The sequence below is a fragment of the Solea senegalensis genome, unplaced genomic scaffold (assembly GCF_019176455.1).
Source record: "Solea senegalensis isolate Sse05_10M unplaced genomic scaffold, IFAPA_SoseM_1 scf7180000013336, whole genome shotgun sequence".
In the NCBI taxonomy this organism is placed as follows: domain Eukaryota; kingdom Metazoa; phylum Chordata; class Actinopteri; order Pleuronectiformes; family Soleidae; genus Solea; species Solea senegalensis.
In genome coordinates this window covers 10,584-30,575 of record NW_025320805.1, presented here as the reverse complement: position 1 = coordinate 30,575, position 19,992 = coordinate 10,584, and the positions used below count along the sequence as shown (strand labels likewise).

The following is a 19,992-nucleotide window of genomic DNA, read 5'->3' as shown; positions in this document are numbered from 1 at the left end:
TGTAGTAGAAAAGCGGCATTAGCTTTAACATTAGCCACAGGAGAGCAATTGCTGGTTGTATTTGCTGCTCACACACCCTGACGTGTAAAATAAAGTTGCAATATAACTTAAAAAGTCCCTTCAAAGTGATGAACTCACAGAAACCCATCAGTTAAAAGTGTTGAGTGTAACTTTAAACTACATAAAATATCCAATACAATAAAGAAAATGTTGTGCAATGAGCTCACAGAGAGTTCATTCAGCAGATTTCTCTGTACTTCTCAGGATAGAAGAGTTTCTGTTTACAAAGGGAGAATAAAAGCACCGACAGGTTTTCGTAAAATGCATAAAATGAGAGGTTGTAATTTCCTATCAGTCGTCAAAACGCCAACTCCAACATCAACCACTTGAAATTCTGTGTTGATGAGTTTATCTAATCGAGTAAATTTGTTACCAAACCTAGGTTAAATGTATGTATGTAAATAAACCACTTTAACCTGACTTTTCAAGTTCTGTTAAAACTGGAAAGCACTTAACTCAGGTGTGATGTCATCCACGCCTCACGGATTCACATGCCAATTTTTCATACCTGAAAAAACAAGAACATCTCCAACACCACCCTTTTCATTCAACAGCAACAACTGAACAGGCACAACTGCCAGATCAGCTGACTCTTGAACTCACCTGACCACAGGCGGCCAATCACAGCAGCTGGTGAGGATTTCAAACTGCTGCTGAGTTCAAATGCAGAAAGAAAGTGGGTAATTCCAGCGTCCTGTCAGGAAAAAGAAAAAGCACGTAACTTCTTAATGTTAAAGAAACAAACAAACAGATTTATTTACATGAGAACGTGACCTCATACAACATCCTGAAAACACAAGGCGGCTTAATGAAGCGAAAGAAAAACCAAATTATGTATTCGTCATAGTTCATAACAATTAGGAAGATTGCTATGAACATGTAGCCGCCGATTGTTATCGCTCCTTGACACAACTACACCCCCCTTCCTCTTCCTCTTCCTCTTTTCTCACAGGATCTCGGCCATTGTCCTCGCAGCTTTACCCGTCAACCAGAATCATGATAACAGTGTGACTAATTGATCACTGTTTCTATAATGATACCAGTTGACTCATTATTATTATTACTGCGAAATAATAAAACAAAAAGAAAAAAACCTGTGATAAGATGGTGGTGGGTAAACGTTTTGGGACGGAGGCTCAATCCCACCAGTTGAGTGTGGTTAGACGTGCACACGTCATACACGACTGATGATCCGAGCTCATCGCTCCATCTCTGGAAGTCTTTTTTCAACTCTTTGGCACATGTTTCATGTTGTGTTTTAAAAAGGCCTGTACATACTCACAGAAATGACTCCCCTCTCTCCCAGGGCTGCGAGAAAAGAACAACCTTTTTTCTCCCAGCTTGATCTTGACACATCATCTGAGCAGAATCTTTCTCTCTTGTGATGTCCGATAATGTGAAGTGGGCAAAATCTTATCATGACTACCCAGGGGAACTAACTTTGTTCTTGTTCTTGCCGCCTCAAGAAAAAGAACAAATGTCTCTCTCTGTTTTTGTGGAGTATGTACAGGCCTTTACTCTTGTGACGGCCCTGGGCTCTTTATACCGGGTTGGTCTTGTTTGGAGACCTCTGTGTCTTTTTCAGGTTTTCCCTAATAATAGAATTGGACGCAGCTGGCCACTGCCTCCAACCTCTTTAAGCCCCGCCTTTCACTTGCAACCTGTCTCTCCTTTGCCACCTTCCCACCACCACCACCATGGGAAAACTTCAGTGTTTGATTTGCTCTTTAGTTTAGCTATCTGTTCTTTATTTAATTCACAGTGTGTTTAATAAATTCTTCTTTTTGATGCATCTTCCTACCCCATTGTAACACTCTTATTAGACTCTTTTGGTTGTCATCCACCCTTACCAGTGCTGCAAAGGTGACTTTCACATGAGGCTGTGTGGTCGGCACCCTCTCACCCTTCTCCATCCATCCATTTCCAACCGTTCCATCCTCCACATGTGGGTTGCAGGGGGAGCTGGAGCCAGTCCCAGCTGACGTAGGGTGAAAGGTGTTGTGCACCTTGGACATAGAGACAAACAAATTCACTCTCATAGTCACACATGTGCTCAAATGAACCTAATCCATAGTGGTGCATGTGTGGGAGGAAGCTGAAATACCGGGAGAGATCCTGCACGCACACAGGGTAGGATCCGAACCAGCGACCTTCTTGCTGTGAGGCCACAAGCCACTTCACCACTGAGTGGTCCTTAAAGAAGTAATAGCCAACAGCTCCTGTGTCCCTGTAAGCTACAAATGCTGTTTTGTTAAAAAGATAAACAATCAAACTTTAACCCATTAGACATGAGAAAACATAGATGTGAGTTTTATTTTCTGGTGTTTTCACTGATAGATGATCCTCAGCCTCAGGTTTGATATCTGACATTTCCTCATATAAACACACTTCCAAAAACCTGAACTATTCTTTTACTAATGTAGCAGCTCCATAGATGTGTCAGTTCATCACAAATTAAATATGCTCATGACCTTCACCGTGACTTTTATGATTATGACTCTATCTGCTCACATCCCTCTTATCTTATTTCATCCACACAAACTTCCTCTGGAAGTTTCTGTCCCAGATACCTTTGCCATTTTTAACGCTCCATCCTCTGGCTGTGGCGGCGAGTGGCCCGGTGAAATGTGATGATGTGAGCGGAGCGCGGGTGAGGGGGTTATCGAAGGAGCGGACAGGAGAGGGAGGAGCTGCTTCCGTTCTGCTGAGCTCACATTCCTGGAAATCTACAGCTCAAGGCTGGAATCAACAAATATGACAAAAACAACACTGATCCAAACATTCACATTCAGCCATTTCATAAATGAAGACATTAACAAACAACCAGGGACATTTGGGCACTTATTTAGTCACTAATAAAGTCATTTTTACATAATACATAGGCATCAGCCTTTTGAGGCCTGACTCAGGGTTGGGTTCCATCCTGTTACCATGAATACCAAGTCTGTTGAACATTATGTAATAACCAAGTAGACCCTGAGAAGAGCCACGTCAATTCCACTGGTCACTTTAGCTCCATGGTTCTCAAACTGTGGTATATGTAGCAACAGTGGTACGCAAGCTTCCTCTGGTGGTACTTGGAGGAAAATCAGAAATACTGTTGTACTGTATAAACCAGGGCATTAACAGAACGTCAGTGGCACAAGCCTCTCTCTCTCTGTGTGCGCTTGTGTCAATGACTTTGACTTTGGATTTTAATGTTGGTGATAATGGTAAAACTTGGTATAAAAAGTTGGAGAACCACTGCTTTAGATTCAAACTTCTAAGTTCCCTCGCAACACTTTTTGAGAGACTGTGGACGAAACGCTAAAAAGCTAAGAAATAATCCCCAAAAATCTCTATGGAGTTTTCTATGGCATTCTATGGTAGCTGTTAATTCCAGTGAGTGAGTGAGTAAATGAATGAGTGATTGAAGGACAGACACAGTGAGACAAACGCTCAGCGAGAAACAGCTGTTACAGTAAAAAACTCCTGTTCCCATGACATTCCTCGCTAAACGATAAACAAACAAACGGCTTCTATAAATCAAAGTGTTTCCTCATAACTCAAAGACTGGTTGAACTGAGATTTGATCGGTGTGATTATTCATTCTCTTTAAAGCCTGGGTCTGTAATCTAAGACAGTATATGTATATATATATATATATATATATATATATATATATATATATTTACATATATACACATACATATGTACCCATTTATTTCAATAACTTAACTCTATAACTGAGTTTAATTAAAGCCCCTCTCTTTTGCTGTCGTTCTCCAGTTCCCACACTTTGTGGTTGATTGATTGGAGGTTGTAAATTTTCTCTTGCTGTCCTCGACCACAGTGATGATCTCAGGTTTTACCCTGAAAGACATTTTCTTCTTTTTCTCCCAAAAACAAACATATATTTTACATGCATATTTTTCTGAAGGACCCCATCATTGACATGTTTGTTTGTTTTTGTTTTAATTACTGTTTTTACTTTACGTTGTGTTGAGTGGTTGTTTCTTGAGTTTGTCAAAAATGTCAAAAGATGAGTCACTACAGTGGAAATACAATGTCTAAACATTCACATTGAGACATGTGTGTGTGTGTGTGTGTGTGTCTTGGTTGAGGGGGACCAGACAGGTGTTGGGGGGGTGTCTGTTAGACTCATTATCGCCATGGTAATGTCTTCCTGGTCGTCACGCCAACTCATCCTCCTGAAGACGTTTCCCACGATGGAAGGGGTCACAGGTCAGTGCCACGGTGATGCAGGCGGGAGGAGGAGGATTGTGGGAAATACAGGAGGAGAAGAAAAGATAATGCTGATGATGTTTACGTTTGTTCTCATCTCACATTTAAACATCTTAAACTCTTCTTTGTTCTTGAATATTTGGGATCATCACATGATCATGCTGTTAATAACATCAAATATAAAGTATAAATGTGTATTTTTACTATGATCTCACCACAAACACACACACACACCTGAATACAAGAGACAATAAAGACTTTTACCATGTCTTCCTCCTCAGCTGCTGAACCCGTGCTCACACCGACCTTAGAGTAAAGGAAAAGAGAGGTTAATACATGAATTGCATTGTTATAGAATGAAGAGAAATATGTTTTTCTCCTTCTTAAACAGAAGTATTTTGCTGGTTGCAGATGTGCCTGACTGTGATCATCAGAAGCCGCTCTGCTGTTTACAAGATGAAAAATAAATCAAAGAAATGAGATGAAACAAAGACATGAAACACAACATCTGGTCTGTTCATTGGTTCACTTCAAAGGACAATATTAAACTCATATTTTTTCCCCCCAACAGACCTCTAGAGCTGATCGCTTAAGTCTATGAAATCTTAAAAAATAGGCCTGTTTTATCTCAGCCTTTTCCACTAGAAACTGAAATGTATCATCACCACACACCAAAGTCCATGGTCACGAAATAACATGCTTGAACTCACTGATGGCGGCAGCAGTGGATCTATAACTACTGTGTGCAATGATGTGAAATTGTTGATTTTCTCAGTGGACTTTGGTGTGGGAGAGTGAGCAGTGTACAAACTGATAAATGAAGCAATCCAATGAAGCACTGTGGAGTTCATCAGCTGTTAGTAACTGTGAGGAACAACTTCCCAGCTACATTCCTCCGCTGTCTCGTTCTTTTTTTTAACCTTGCTGACCCCCCACATACCCCCTCTGTCACTTCCTCCCTGGACGACCTCTGACCCTTCTGGGTCGCGGCAGCTGATTTTTTTTTGTGTGTGGGAGCTTCGCGGCAGCTCAGTCACGACACACTGCGTGACCTGTGTCAGAACACGACTATGATCAACTTCTGTCCTTCATTTCCAGTTATAATATTATCTGTGAGATGTTGTCAAGGCAACGCTGGATCGGGTTTTCATTGGCTGAAGTAACTTTCAACTGCTTCTGACACTGAAATGGCAACTTACGCGGGGAAAGTGTCTGAAATGAGAAAACTCATCATACTTAAGAAGGGTCAGGGAGAAACATGCTGAGGTTCCCATGGAGAGAGAGAGTCAGAGAGAGAGAGTGGGGAAAGAACAGGAAGGCGAGAGAAAGGACTTGATTCATGTCCTCACCTTTATCCTTCCTGTTCCTGTTTCCTCCAACTTTCACACACACACACATACACATTCACTTGTCATGAAGGATTGAGCACAGACAGACTGTGTGTATCCAAAACAAGCTGGGAGAGAGAGGCAGAGGGAGGAGGAGAGGTCAAAGCTCACAGACGGTGATGGAGTCATGACAGGTGTCATGTGGTTCTCCTGTGTGTGTGTGTGTGTTCTCCCCTCTCTCTCTTTCATGTGTCTCAGTCAAGCTTCATGCTCAGTTTTCACTTTCAAACTCCCACACTTCTACGCTCCGTCTCACCACTGTCGGCGTCGGCCGTCATCTCAATTGAGAATCTTCTCAACTCTTTTAAAAGTTCTTAAAGCTAAACAAATTTAGTCAAATGTCAGGTTTAACCCTGAGGTCAAAGGGATGCGTCAGGTACAGTAGGTACAGTAAATGAAGAAGTTATGTTTGAGAGAAGGCTGAGAAGGAAAAACACGGCCATTTACTTCCCCACTGTCATACTGAGATTATTTTGTGATATACCAAAATGAAATGAGCTGTACTGTACTGTCAGTGTTGACTCAACTGTGTGTGCCATTCAGCCTGAGACACGGAGGCTCACTCTCAGTGAAAACGTGGCTGCCAGTATGGACTCAAGGAATACAGGTGTTTAAACACTTAAAAAAACACTTAAAAAATCTACGTAAGCTTAAGTCTGTGATATCTTGAAAATAAGTTCACTGTCTTAAATCATCCTTTGACAGGAAACTGATACCTGTGTCACTTAGTAAAAGGCTCACTCTCCTGCATCGAAGTCTATGAGAAAATGAGCAATTTTAGTTTGCAGCTACTACTAGCAAGGTGTGTTAGTACCACATAGTTCCAGGAATATTAAGTAAACTTACCATCGGCCAAAAGTCTAGATGACAATCATGTCACTGTAGATGAATTAATTCATTGGACTTATAGTATTTGGTAAAGTTATTAATTTATGGCCCCAAAACTTCCTTCCATTGTTGTGAGGGTTGGAGATGGAGTGACTTTACTGTGTAAAGTCCCCAAAGCAATCACTCCACATTGCAAAGCACAAACACAAATACAGTACGATGCACATCTGACACATAGGCCCTAAATCTAAATCATTTCTTATCTGGTTCCTGATCTCTGTGATGGAAATCCATGTAGTTCCCAGTAAAGTCCCTACTGGAACTACAGTAGTCCCTGCTGTTGAACCTCAGAGGGTTAGACTCAGACTCACTGATAGTGTCACTAATCAGACTCTTATGTTTTGGCCACACAAGCAGTGAACTATTCATGGGGGACTTGAACCACAAACGGCAAAAGATGTCAATGTGAAACTTGACCTGTACTGTCTTGCTGGGAGTCGGCCAGTTTCCATTTCCACCAGGTGACACTCTATATACAGAATATACAGTTCAACCTGAGGGCAGGATTGTGTGTGTGTGTGTGTGTGTGTGTGTGTGTTTCAGAGACAAAGGCAGCCAGGAGAACAGCAGGTAAGCCACAGTCTGGAGTTGTCGCCACACTCCTGCTGCCTGTCTGTTTGTGCCTGTGGCCGTTTGACATGTGGCGACAGCTACTTATTAACAAGGAGGCGCTGTATCGATTAACTGAAACACTAAACCGAGAGCGGGAGAGAGTGAAAGTAAAGAAGGAGGGAACGAAGCAAGAGGAGATACGAATAAGACGCAGAATTTAAAGTGATAGTCGAGGTTTTTTGAAGTCAGGCTGTGACACATCATCAAATTATAGATTATTTGGCACCATTTTCTGGAAGCCCACAAATATATTTGTATTTGTTGACAATAACACAAATGGACATTGCATAATGCTAAATGTATAGTGCATTACCTTGTTGACATGTGATCTAAAGCAGTGTTTCTAAATCCTGGTCCTGGAGACACACTGCTCTACGTGTTTTACAAGTTTCCCTGCTCCAACACACCTCATTCAAAGCCCTGGTGACGAGCCATTCATTTGAATCAGGCAGAGCAGTGTGTCCCCAGGACCAGGATTATGTTTTTTTGAACCCAAAGTGCTTGGCGTTCAAGTGTTTAAGTCATGAGAACTGCTTTAGCAACAGCAGCAATGCCAGTTAGCATGCAGCTAGCGTTGACAAAATGTCTGTGTTATATCTCACAATCAGCTGTTACTATTAAACAGTTAGGGGGTGAGACTAGCAGAGGGCCAATTAACACTTTCATGCGTGTAAAGTGAAGCTAATCAGCATGTAGTGTATCTAATCTAAACTAAGACTAACAGCAGGGGGAAAAATGACTAAGATAGCAAACTCCACATATCAGCCACTCTGATAGATAGTAGTGTGTTAATGTGGAACTGGGAGTGACATTGCACACAGTTTCCCGTCAGAAGAAGTCAGGTTATTTGGGAGTAATTAAAGCAGTTAATATAAGTAGTTTCACTAACTACCAAGCTAATGAGCTGATCTAGCCTGTGAAAATAACGTGCAAAACACAAAAAGCAGTTAAACAACGAGAAGGACATGCGATACATGGTCCGTAATACCAATAATATCAAGATACGACGAGGAGACATGAAGTAGTGACGCCCAGTGAGTGATACTGACAGCGACTGTTTACTTCAGAACATTTCATTTGTTAATTAAAATACCGATATTACCCTAGTGTATTCAGTATCGACGAGGAGAGACAACGATATCACCAAATCGATATTTTGATCCCACCCCATACATCACAACCTCTTACTGTTTGTCATCACTTATAATGTATGTATAATGTGTTTAAAAAAAGAAGTGGGAAAATATGAAAATTGTTAGTGTTATTTTCTAATTTATTTATGAAAAAATATATTTCTTGATTTTGACTGGGACATTAGACACATTAACATAGACATATATACAATTCTCTTTCATAAATACAAAATTATATACAAAAGTCAAATTAAATAGGAAAACTATCTTCTGGAGGTTATGTACACATTGCATTGTTTTCTTAACTTAACAAAGATAGTACAAAGACAACATCACAGGAAAAAAAAATTTTTGGTATCAAATGGATTAGGTAAAAATGATTCAATAAAAAAAACTCACTTTTGAGTCCTTCACTGCTATAAAATGTTTTTTTCTTTAACTGTACAATAGAGGAACGACACTCAGAGGAGCGAGTGTTGTGTGGGTGTTTACATTGATTTCTATTTACTTGCTGTCACAGCAGTGGTGGATTAAGGCAGCAAAAGAGAAAAGTCATCACATTTCTCTTTATCCTCATTTTGATTCATAGAAAAACCTTCTAAAAAAAAAAAAGAAGCAATGACTTAATAAAAAGAAGGTGTACACTCATAGCAAGACAAACCTAAGAGACTGATTGGTAAAGTGAATCCAGCTTGGCTAGAATCTGGCAGGTTTGACTTCGTATAGTTAACATAGATTATCTGTTCATGAGGTCATAGCAGGGAAAACAGTTGATTGCTGATAGTAATATAAAGTCTCTCCAATTCACCTGAAACCTCAATCAGACTGGGATTAGGATCTGGGCTAGGACTCAGATTATGATTGTGTCTAAGACTGGAGAGAGCCTATTCCAGGTGATCTGAAAGAGTTTTCTAGGCTTTTGAAAAGCAGGTTTGATTATGACGTCCACAAAAAACCTTCGCTGGATTCCAGAAGAAGAGGCACTTGACGGTGATTGTAAGGCTTGCTCTACTAATAGGCAACAATGTGATGCTTCACTTCCGAAGAAAACAAAAAGCGTGGTGCGAAAACAGGAAGGCACTCAGAAACTGTCCATTTCAGTTTTCTAAATAGAAATCATCTGAGGATGAAACATCCTGTCCTTCAGGTTATTAGGAAGCACAGATGAGTCTTTCGATTTCATCTCTTCACATCTGTCTTTCACGATTGATTCAAAATCCAAAATTCAGGTATACAGACAGAAAATTATATTAAGATTTGATGTATAAAAAAAGATAAATAGTGCAAATGATGCGGGACATTCAGTCTTTCATCCTTTTTCTCCTCCTCCACCGCTCTCTTTTTCTTTTTCATCCAAAAAAATTAGAATTGAAAAAAACTAGTCCTTTCTTGTTGTTTCTTTCCACTGAGGGGAGGCAATAAATAATAAATTAAATAACATGTGTAGGATAGACCCTGTGGGTGAACTGTCCTGGACAGTAAATGCATCTGGCCTTCAGCATGAAGGTTCTTCCACTGGCGCTCAGAAAACTGATGGTTACACCTGAGAATGAGAGAGAAGAACAGCGGTTAGTCATCGGCATAAGATGTGATCACATCTTTGTGGTCCAAATAAACAAAATATGTGGAGATTCATTCAAAAAGCTATTTTATATGAGGGTCAGACAATAGATGCAAATAAAGCTGAATATGAAGGAAGATTTTGCACATCACAACCTATATTTCTTGCTGTTTTCATGTAATTTTACATTTGTTATGGAATCATGACTTTGAAGAATGTAAATATATGACTATACTGTATATATCTATATATTTCCAACTAACTTTGAGTCAAAATGTGTATAAATTAATTAACCATCAGACCAATGGTGGTTTGATATGTAAATATACATAAAATCTTCATAAAATGTGTGAGTCATAAGTATCTTCTGTCAGCCATATTCTCTGATGAATTAAAAAATATCCAGATTCTGTTTTTTATTTTATCTCTAATCCCAGTTCTTGGTTGTTTTTGATTAAAGTCTGACGAACACAGGGTCAATAAAATAAAAATACATTCTGTGATGCGTGTGTTTCTGTAGGTGGTGTGTGTTCTTACCTCAGTTGCAAATACACACTGCTCCATCCGCTCTGGGATGATGAACACAGGGTGATACAGGCTGTCCTTTGAATAGGTGGAAGGCGGCACAACGATGGACGGGTCACACTTCTTACTGTAAGTGAGACAGAGAGAGAGTGAGTGAGTGAGACGGCGTTTGAGGCGGCAACAAAAACAACAAAAACACTTGAAGGCTTGTGAACATGGGACTGATCACATAATAACAAACAAACATGCTGTAAAGTGTATAAGGATGAAAATGAGAGCACACACACATGCCTGTGGGTACAATGATTGACATTAAGTATTCATTGATGCATCACAGCTAAAGAGCCTACACACACACACACACACACACACATAAAGTTATAAAGCATCTGATAATTTCTTACAGGTCAAAATTGTTCTTGACCATGTGCTGCTCCTCGTTCGCCAGGTTACAGTCTGCCATTTTGTTTTTAAACATGGCCATGTTGTCGCTTCCCTTCTCCACCAACGCTGCGTCTTTATTGGACACTTTCAGTTGTCCTCCAGGGATGAGGAAGGCCTCCTTCTCTCTCAGGCTGCTCAGTGGTCCTCCTGGTAAACTCCCATTATTGGGTCCACCGCCGCCGATCACTGCGTTGCGGTTATTCACCGCCTCCAGGTCATTCTTCACCGACCTGGAAATGGCCGTTAGCTCCCTGCCGCGGCGTAGCTGACGCAGAATGTGAATCGCAGCACAAAGAAGCAGAGTCAGTGTCACCAGGCCGAGGGTGACAGCGGCGATGAGGGCAGGAGAGGAATCGTCTTGGACGTAGGGTTTCGTGGTTGGCGTGGTCTTCACGGAATACTCACACCGTGCGCCCATGAAGCCCGGCGGACACTGGCACACGGGGCCAGTGAAGTGGGTGTAACACGTGCCACCATTATCACAGGGGAAGTGGTCGCAGGGACTGGCGCGCACAGAGCAGTCCTTACTCGTGAAGCCAAGTGTGCACACGCAGGTGTAGTCATTGATGCCGTCGATGCAGGTGCCGGCATTACGACAGGGGTTGCCAGCACAGTCGTCTATGTTGGTCTCACAGCGGGATCCAATGAAGCCCTGGCGACAGCGGCACATGATGCGGTGACCAAGATCCAGACACTGAGCACCTGCAGAGACACAGTGACAGAACGGTTAATAACACAAAACTGGAAGATACCAACACAGAGGCTTGAGGAGAAAGTTAATGCGTAACTTTTGTTATGCAATAAAGAAATTTAGCTTTTATATTGAAGGTATAATCTACAAGATGTCAGGGTCAACTGTTTTCTATACTTTGACACACACTTCACCAGGAAATACTGAGGAATACTGGAATAGATCAGTAGAAACAGCCGTTCAGAAACAAGATGGATAGAATTAGGATGCTGTCGACATGATACAAACACAACAACCACCAGCTGTCAAGATGCTGGACACATTCTTTCACTCGTTATCAGTCAGACTACGATTACAGAGTCTTAAAGGGAAGAAGTGAACGAGACAGAGAGGAAGGTGTGAGGGGGGACAGGGAGTGAAGAACAGAAAAGTGGAACTTGTTTATTTTTCCTCAAAACAGATGCTTTTCATCAGGAGAGAAACATGTGCATGATTAGAAATGTCCTGAGATGTTTTCCACAGCAAGGACGTCACATTGCATGCAAAGGTGTAACTGAGATGATACAGGAAACAAGGAACTGAGGAAACTCTGGGGTTGTCTAAAGTCTACAAAACTGAAAACAATGTACAAAAGTTCCATATTTGGACATCCTGTGCAGATGTACACAGTCAACGCGGCACGGCTACAAACTTTTTGCCCTCTCTCAGGCTCACTGAGAGTCAGGAATGACTGCAGATGTGAGATAAGCGGGCAGCAGTTTCTACACGCTAATGAAGACCCGAGGGAGGACTGGCGGCTGAATTGAGATCCTCTGAGACGACTTGACTTGGTGAGCCAGCACAAACGTGTATTCTCTGTGAGATTCAGTGATATACTTTTATTTTGCAACGCCAGTTATACAACGGCTCTGTCTGACTAACCCACGCTGACAGTCGCCAGCTATCCTGCTTTTGAAAAGACTTATTAAAACAATGGTCACGATGCACTGTATTTTTTTTAGTCTGTGACTCGTTTTAATTTCACTACAAATCAATTGGGAGCTAGTGAACTGTCACTCAGCAGAGTGTAGTTTCAGCTTTTTGTACAAGGCAGCAAAAATCAGCCTGCAGAGACATGAAAGTTCCCGATTAAAACAACACTCTTATTTCAATAATTCGCATTAAACAAGCCTTTTGAGGTTTCTGAGTAATATAAACAGCAGATTGACCCTTTGAAGGACTGTCACAATTTAAACAGAGCGTTGATCATGATGGATTCCTTTCTGAGGCAACTTTCATGTCTCTGCAGGTCAATCAAAAAAAAACGAAAGCCAAGACTGAAGACGGATGTTGAGCAACTGTATAAGCGGAATCTAATTTGTAGTAAATAGGTTCAATGTGCCAATACACAAATGTTTTAAACTGGCTCATTAATCTTGTAAAACGTTTCTGTGCAGCTCTGCAGAAATGAGCAGTGCACCAGACCGGCCCAGAGCTGCATTCCCGTACACCGGACTCTTGAGAGTGCAACCAGGTAGTAAACAAGAGGCTGGCGTCCTGAGAGACGCAACAATGAGAACGAAAGAGGTTTGTTATCAGACAGGAGATGATAAGATGAGTTCATCTGCTACTACGTGATAAGTCACACACAGATTCATACACAGGTTTGGTCGACTGAAATGATCCAGAACCTTAACTTAACCATAATTCAAATCTTAGTCATAATCTTAACCAGGTTTTGGTCTCCATGGGGACAAATAATGTCTAGGTTTTGAGCAGTTTTGACCTGACATTTGGGTGTGATGTCCCTTTTAAAGAATGTATATTTGTAGAGTCAGCTAAGTTTGTTGTTGCCTCCATCGTTTCTTTTTTTCTTCTTCCCCTTCCTGGGAAATATGGCGAAAACAGAACCGTTTCCCACTCTTGAGATGTCCACACTTCACCCTCACCCGATAAAATTCTTGTTCTATCTTGTCTGACGAGAAAAACACGACCAAGCACCAACACCGCTCCACTTCAGCACAACAGCGTCTCCATTTCACTTACAACACAATCTTGTTAATTCGCCCCCCTGGGCCATTATTCCAGATTAACAACACCAGTTACCTACATCAAATCAGATCTGGTTTAAACCGCACATGAACAAGGTTTGGCAAAAGCACGACAACACGATGAGTTGGACACGCTTTCTCTGCAGCTGTTACAAAGCAGACGATTGGTGGAAAGAGGGGGCGGGACATGTGACGTTACTGAGGAAGTTATTTGGTGTCATATATGAAAGATCAATTCAAAGAGCAATTCATTCATCTTAAAGTAAATCGGTTTGTCACAGTCTCAGACAGAAATGCAGACTTTTGTCTGGAGCTGAGACCAAAGGACCACATATCTGCAAGCTATATCAGTCGTCTGCACCAAAATGTATCACACAAATCACACACGACACTATTTGTTGTGACTGTGGAGGAAAAAAGACATTTTTCTCTGTTTCTTCTCTGTATCAGATTAAGTCCGTAAAAACAGGATCTGACACATGAGCCAAACACAAACAAAAACAAGTTTTAAAGCTACCTAGTACTAAAAATCTGCCTCACCCTAAGTTCAAACATTTCTCACTATCTTGTTTTTGATTCTGTTACTGTTAGGGCAACTGATGCTACAGATGCTGATGGAGAAGAGGTTAAAAACAGGTAAAAGAAAAGTGTTTTTGTATGTGAAATCGCAAATAAACAGATGTCAACAACAGGCTGTACCATTAGCGCAGGGGTTGCTGCTGCATCTGTCAAGCTTCTTCTCACAGTTGGAGCCGGTGAATCCGGGAGGGCAGCGGCAGTTGTAGCCACCAGCGGCATTCTCCACGCAGGTCCCTTCATTAAAGCATGGCCTATCCGCACACTTCATGTCGCTGGTCTCGCAGTTCTTCCCGTAGAAGCCCTGAGGGCACGCGCACTCATAATCGTTCACCATATCCTAAGGTAGAGACAGGAGGAGAAAACGTTTGAGATAAGCTCTCCATAAGAATCTGGGATAATACATTCGACTTCAACGGCGCACTGACTTACTTTGCAGCTGCCACCGTTCTTGCAGGGATTGCTGTCGCACTCGTTGGTCTCGATCTCACAGTTCTTGCCGGTGAACCCGGGTCGGCAGGTGCAGGTGTAGCTGCCCTGTCCAGTGTTGGTGCACGAGGCATCGTTCTGGCACGGCTTGTGATTGGTACAGTAGTTTAAGTCTGGAGAGGAATAAAGAAAGTGCAAAGGAGACACGTTTGGTTAATGAATCTTCCTCAGTTCTATTAACATGTTTGTTTGATGTGATACATGTGCCGAGTTGGGGGAAAAAAGAAGAGGATCGAGGATAGAGCCCTGTGGGACACCATGAAGCTGAGTGTTCATTAACGACCATGTGAGGAGCCTACCTATTAACTTTTTTTATTAATTCATATGTAGATGACAAACACCTTTACACTAGAGTGAACCTGATTCTTTTCTTCAGTGACTAAAGCCACGGTCAAAGGCAACGTTTTTTCTTTCACTTCATTGACCTGTTGGCCTGGACTGTGTGTGTGTGTGAGGCTGAACCCACCTTGGTCACAGTACAGGCCTCCCCATCCTTCCTTGCAGTTGCACTGCCACGGCTGCTGACACGTCCCGTGGAGGCAGCCTGGGTGCCGGGCGCATTCATCGCAGCGCTTGCCCTGCCAGCCCTGCCTGCACACGCACTCCCCGGGAGACTCACAGAAACCGTTCTTACTGCACCCAGCAGCACAGATGGCTGATGGGAGGAGGAGAGGGAGGGAGAGAGGTGAAAAAAAGAGAGGGAAAGGGAGAAAGGGGGAGAGAATATTAGTATGAGTGCATGTGTGTCTCATATTCTCCATTCAAATTACAAAACCTCAGTGCCTCCCCCTTCGCAGGGCCTCACACACACACGCAAACACACCTACAAGTGCTTGTTAAGTACTAAGTGAAGCAGCTGGCCCACACAACAAAAGCAGCACATGCTCTCTCCTTTCACGCAACGCAGCGCGCATTAAGCTGCAGCCCGTGTCCCCAGTAAAGCGGGCAGGCGGGCCAAGCCCCGGCCAAGCAGGGGCCCCATTGTTGAGCTCAAAACAAAAGGAGCCAACACACACACACACACATACACTGAACATGACAGAAGTTCTAAGATTTTATTTTTTTTGTCCTCCACAGGCACCAGGCCTGGCGATGGTGGCATTGACAACTGCTTGACTTAACAATTTCAAGGCTGCCGAACAAAAAGATGTCCCCTTTTCAAAAAAAGGCGGGGGTAACTCAAATTTTACAGGCAGTTTTGGAGCCAAACTAACTGTAACTGATGTCATAGCGACGACACCATTAAATGTCTGTACATTTATGATCTGCTGCAGTGTAAAATCATTAGTATACACAATCCATATGTAAATGTAATTTATGATAAAAAAGTCCCTACACTGTGAGAGATGATGTATATATGATGATATATATATAGAGATATATATATGTACATATATATCACACAACATACAAATGCTTTAAATGAGTCTGTAGTTTTCTGGCCTGTGTCACTGATAGTGTGTAATAAGGAAAATCTAAAAAAAACAAAGAAAACAAGCATGGTCCTCACAAACAACACATTCACACACAGCAAGGTCAAAGTTCAGCTATACTCACGGAAAGTACAGTACTCGCCGCTCCAGCCCTCCAGGCAGCGGCGGCCCCCCCTATCGTCACACGTGTAGTGGCCGAACGTGTCGTTGCGGGGCCGGCAGTAGGCGGAACAGGCCTCGCCGTGGTAGAACTCGTTGCACACCACGTGGTAGGAGTATCGCAGCTCGCTCTGGTTGCCGAAGTGAACGTCCTGAGACCATTCCTCTCCGACTGTGAGCCGGCGGCGTGTCGCCAGGCGGCTGATAAGGTTGTTCTGGTTCTCTGGAGGAAGAGGAGGGACGCGGATTAAACTTTTTGTTCATTTTATTAATGAGCGTGTAAAGTTGTACAAACATTGACATTTTTATAATATATACACAACCTACTGAAACATGAAAAGGCACATGACCACAAATGTGCGTGGTAAACATTCATGCACTCTTCTTCCTTCATATGTGAGGAAACAGCGCCACTGTCGCCGCCTGGCGGTGAAGCAGTGTCACTGCAGCAGCAGCAGTAGTTTTTACCTGTGGACTCGAGGCCTGAAGACTCCGCGTTCCAGGCTTCAATGATGAGAGAGAAGGTTCCCTGAGGAGGAACAGAGGAACCACACATGAACATCAACACATGTGCGCTCAGTGCAGATTTAATTTACATACATGCATACATATACTTTTATGAACTCATGCATAAAAACAAAAGTGTTGCCGTCACTTACCGGCCACTTGAAGAGAAAAGGCACCCTGATGGGCGCGCTCTCGGAGATGGCGTTGGAGTCTGTGTCCAGGATGTCGGTGAGAGCGGTGCCGTACGTGCACGGAGGCTCCGGGTTGATGACGTCCTGTGAATGCTTCAGGCACACACGGAAAAAGACCTGGCAGACCCGGGACTCCGGGCGACAGACGCTGCGGGAGCTGGTGAAGGAGTCGATCTTCAACTCGAAGACCCCGGAGGAGAGCGCCTGAGAGAGTGAAGGGAGCACGGGGTAAATCACACTGAATCAAACAGAAAAGATTGTGCAAATGGCGCAAAATATACACGCAAATGAGTGCAACCAGTGCGGGGTTCTTTTTTAATTATGCATCGTTTGTGTTCATATAGAGCTGAATTACACCGCGCAGATAATCTGAGAATCACAAATACAACACCACACTTCTAAGTCATTCAAGTGCCGCAGGAATCAAACACACAGTGGGGAGAATACTCGAGCCACCGCGCGTAAAGACGCGCGTCTGCACAAAACTCCAGCGTCTCCAGAAACCAGCGGTGCAGTCAGAGGAACTCACCGTCTGCGAGGACACAAACAGCAGGAGAGACGACAGCAACAAGCGCGACATGGCTGCGGGCGGAGGGCGCCGGAGCCGCAGGTCCGTGGAGGATCAGTGCGTAAAATCCAAAACGGCTCCAGACGAGGAGGAGGACAGAAAAACAATACGCAGTGCTCCGTGAAGAAGAAGAAGACAAACAAGTCAGGAGCAACAGTCCGTGTGGGCGCGTGTGTGCGTAAGAGAGTGGAGTGGAAAAAAACATAGAGTAAAGTTCCGCGCGGTGATTGAACTCTGGACTGAAGCAGCTGAAGTCGCACCTAAGCTTTATACAGAGGAGAGGAGGAGGGGGAGGAGGAGGACGAGCGAGGGGAGGAAGGGGGCGCTGCAAAAAATGTCCACCTGATAACTCTCCTCCTCATCATCATCTCCTCTTCCTCTTTAGCACGCGTTGTGACACTGAACCTGCTCAGGTCAAAGTGAAACTCAAAAAAAGAAAAAGAAAATAATGTGAGATTTCTCGTCAGACGAGAGGAGCGACATGGGCGCGAGACTTCCCATCAGTGCCAGGACTGTTTGCCAAACACGCACTTTTGTTGTTTTCTGTTTGACTTCAACCTGCACTGACACGAAGCTCGCGCACAGTTTACAGACATTTCTTACAGTGTGCACAGCCAAGGAGGCATGGGGGGGGGTCCACCACCGGGGTCTGGGCTGGATTGGAGGGGTAATTACAGCAGGGCAATAGAACAAACTGTCAGGCGACAGCAGCAGGGACCAAACGCCGCCTTTATCTCTTGACGTTCACATGGTTCACACCACACATCTTTTATAGATGGTCAGTTTGTTGTGTGCCAAAAATACAGAATCATTCACAGTCAAGACACCAGTCATTACATACTAGTGGACATACAGTATGTACCATGTGTACCTAATAAAGTGGCCATGGAGTGGTCTTCTACTGCTGTATCTCATCTGCTTTCGTTTGACATTCTGTGCTTTCAAAGACTTGTGTCTTGTGGTCATTCTCCTCTGACCTCTGACACTAACCATGTATTTTCACTGTCTGTTCTCTCATTTCTGAACTATTCTCTGCAAATTAGAGATGGTTGTGCATGAAAGTCCCAGTACAGATCAGCACTTTCTGAATTACCGGCCATGCTCAAAGAAGAAGTCACATTTCTTCAGCAGCAGGTCAACCCTGACCATGTCTACATTTGAATGGTGAAACCTAATAAAACTGGAAGTCCTTCAGCTGTGTAATTATACCCTCCATAATTGCGTAGATATTTAACACAAAGACATCTACATCTACCTCCATTCATTTGGACAACATTAACAAAGAAAGTATGCATAATACATGAAACATATACATTATACAGTACCTCAACCATAACCAGTTAATGCCTAATCCTAACATGAACTTCCCCTATACACAACCAGTCCCTCAAAAATTATGTTCTGCCTAACTCGGACCAGGTTCTGGTCTCCATAAGGACTTCTGGTCGTGACAAAGACAATGTTTATATCATGTACCAAACCACATGTTTACACCTGGTACACTTCACTCAGGACAGACTCTAGATAATTAACTAAATAACTAAATAACTCTCCTCCGTTTCAGGTAAACTATCCCGATCATGGACCACCAAAGTCTAATCATGTCTTTTTTGGGACATTACCGAATATGAAATGGTTTCTGGAACTAATTTACATTGACAACCCCTGAAATATGATTAATGTAAACTTTTTTTTTTAAAGTTTGCTGTGACCTGAACATTTGTTCTGTAACCATTTCATGTGATGCCAGACAGACAGACAGACAGGTGCGCTATAGCTATCTTTATCTGTGTATTTATTTGCCTCTGAACCTCCTCGCCCTCTATTGTCACTATAATGAGGACAGCGCGTGCCTCTGTTGCCTCTGATTGACACACACACACACACACACACACACACACGCTGCATCCAAACCACACCCACGGCACGCTTCACCCCCACACCCCAACACACACACACACACACTCCACAAGCCTCATATTGTCCCTGTGTTTTGTATCCAGTGTGTGTGTGTGTGTGTGTGTGAATAAACGCGCACGTGGACTATAAACATAAACAACGATTATTTGAGCGAGTCCCGTCACAACAACAACAACAACGACAGAAAACAACGACAACAACTGAGGATAATAAAACATGACGCCGTGGATAAATGAAAGAAAGAAAGAAAGAAAGACCACAACAGTAAAAGTAAAGTAAAGGCCTCCACTTGTCTTCTTAATAATATCTGCTCAGCACGTGCAGCGTCCGCTCCCTAGAGAGCAGGGCACGCGCACACAGACACACACCACAGAAGCGTCGTCACCATCAGAGGACAATATGCGCATGTTCGATCGGCGCCATCTGCTGATCGATAGACCCCCCCACCCCGTCCTCCCCCGTCAGATTTGACAAAAAACACACGCGCTGCCGCCACGCGCTCCTCCGGCTGGGCTGGTGTGTGTGCGCGAGCGCCCCATGTATGTGTAAAGGAAGATTTGTATCTGTGTCCAACAAAGGAGCTGTCACGCGCA

At 43.1% G+C, this 19,992-nt stretch overlaps 1 protein-coding gene and 2 long non-coding RNA genes across 3 annotated transcripts; all 3 read right to left on the bottom strand.

Annotated features, from left to right (window-relative positions):
• Positions 1 to 2,036: 2,036 nt before the first annotated feature.
• Positions 2,037 to 3,099, bottom strand: LOC122760278. Its single transcript, XR_006358361.1, has 3 exons — positions 2,631 to 3,099; positions 2,165 to 2,294; positions 2,037 to 2,066 (listed from the first exon to the last, which is right to left on the bottom strand). It is a non-coding gene; the product is annotated as an uncharacterized LOC122760278 (long non-coding RNA).
• A 975-nt stretch (positions 3,100 to 4,074) lies between these two features.
• On the bottom strand, positions 4,075 to 6,810 carry LOC122760279. The gene is made up of 3 exons (XR_006358362.1): positions 6,519 to 6,810; positions 4,549 to 4,590; positions 4,075 to 4,250 (listed from the first exon to the last, which is right to left on the bottom strand). It is a non-coding gene; the product is annotated as an uncharacterized LOC122760279 (long non-coding RNA).
• A 1,617-nt stretch (positions 6,811 to 8,427) lies between these two features.
• dlc (deltaC) lies at positions 8,428 to 17,734 on the bottom strand. The gene is made up of 10 exons (XM_044015365.1): positions 17,441 to 17,734; positions 16,873 to 17,115; positions 16,682 to 16,742; positions 16,179 to 16,436; positions 15,088 to 15,276; positions 14,565 to 14,734; positions 14,256 to 14,472; positions 10,796 to 11,537; positions 10,404 to 10,518; positions 8,428 to 9,848 (listed from the first exon to the last, which is right to left on the bottom strand). Exons 1-10 carry the CDS (start codon positions 17,489 to 17,491, stop codon positions 9,843 to 9,845), a joined length of 2,052 nt encoding a protein of 683 aa, XP_043871300.1. The 5' UTR covers positions 17,492 to 17,734; the 3' UTR covers positions 8,428 to 9,842.
• Between the last annotated feature and the right edge of the window lie 2,258 nt (positions 17,735 to 19,992).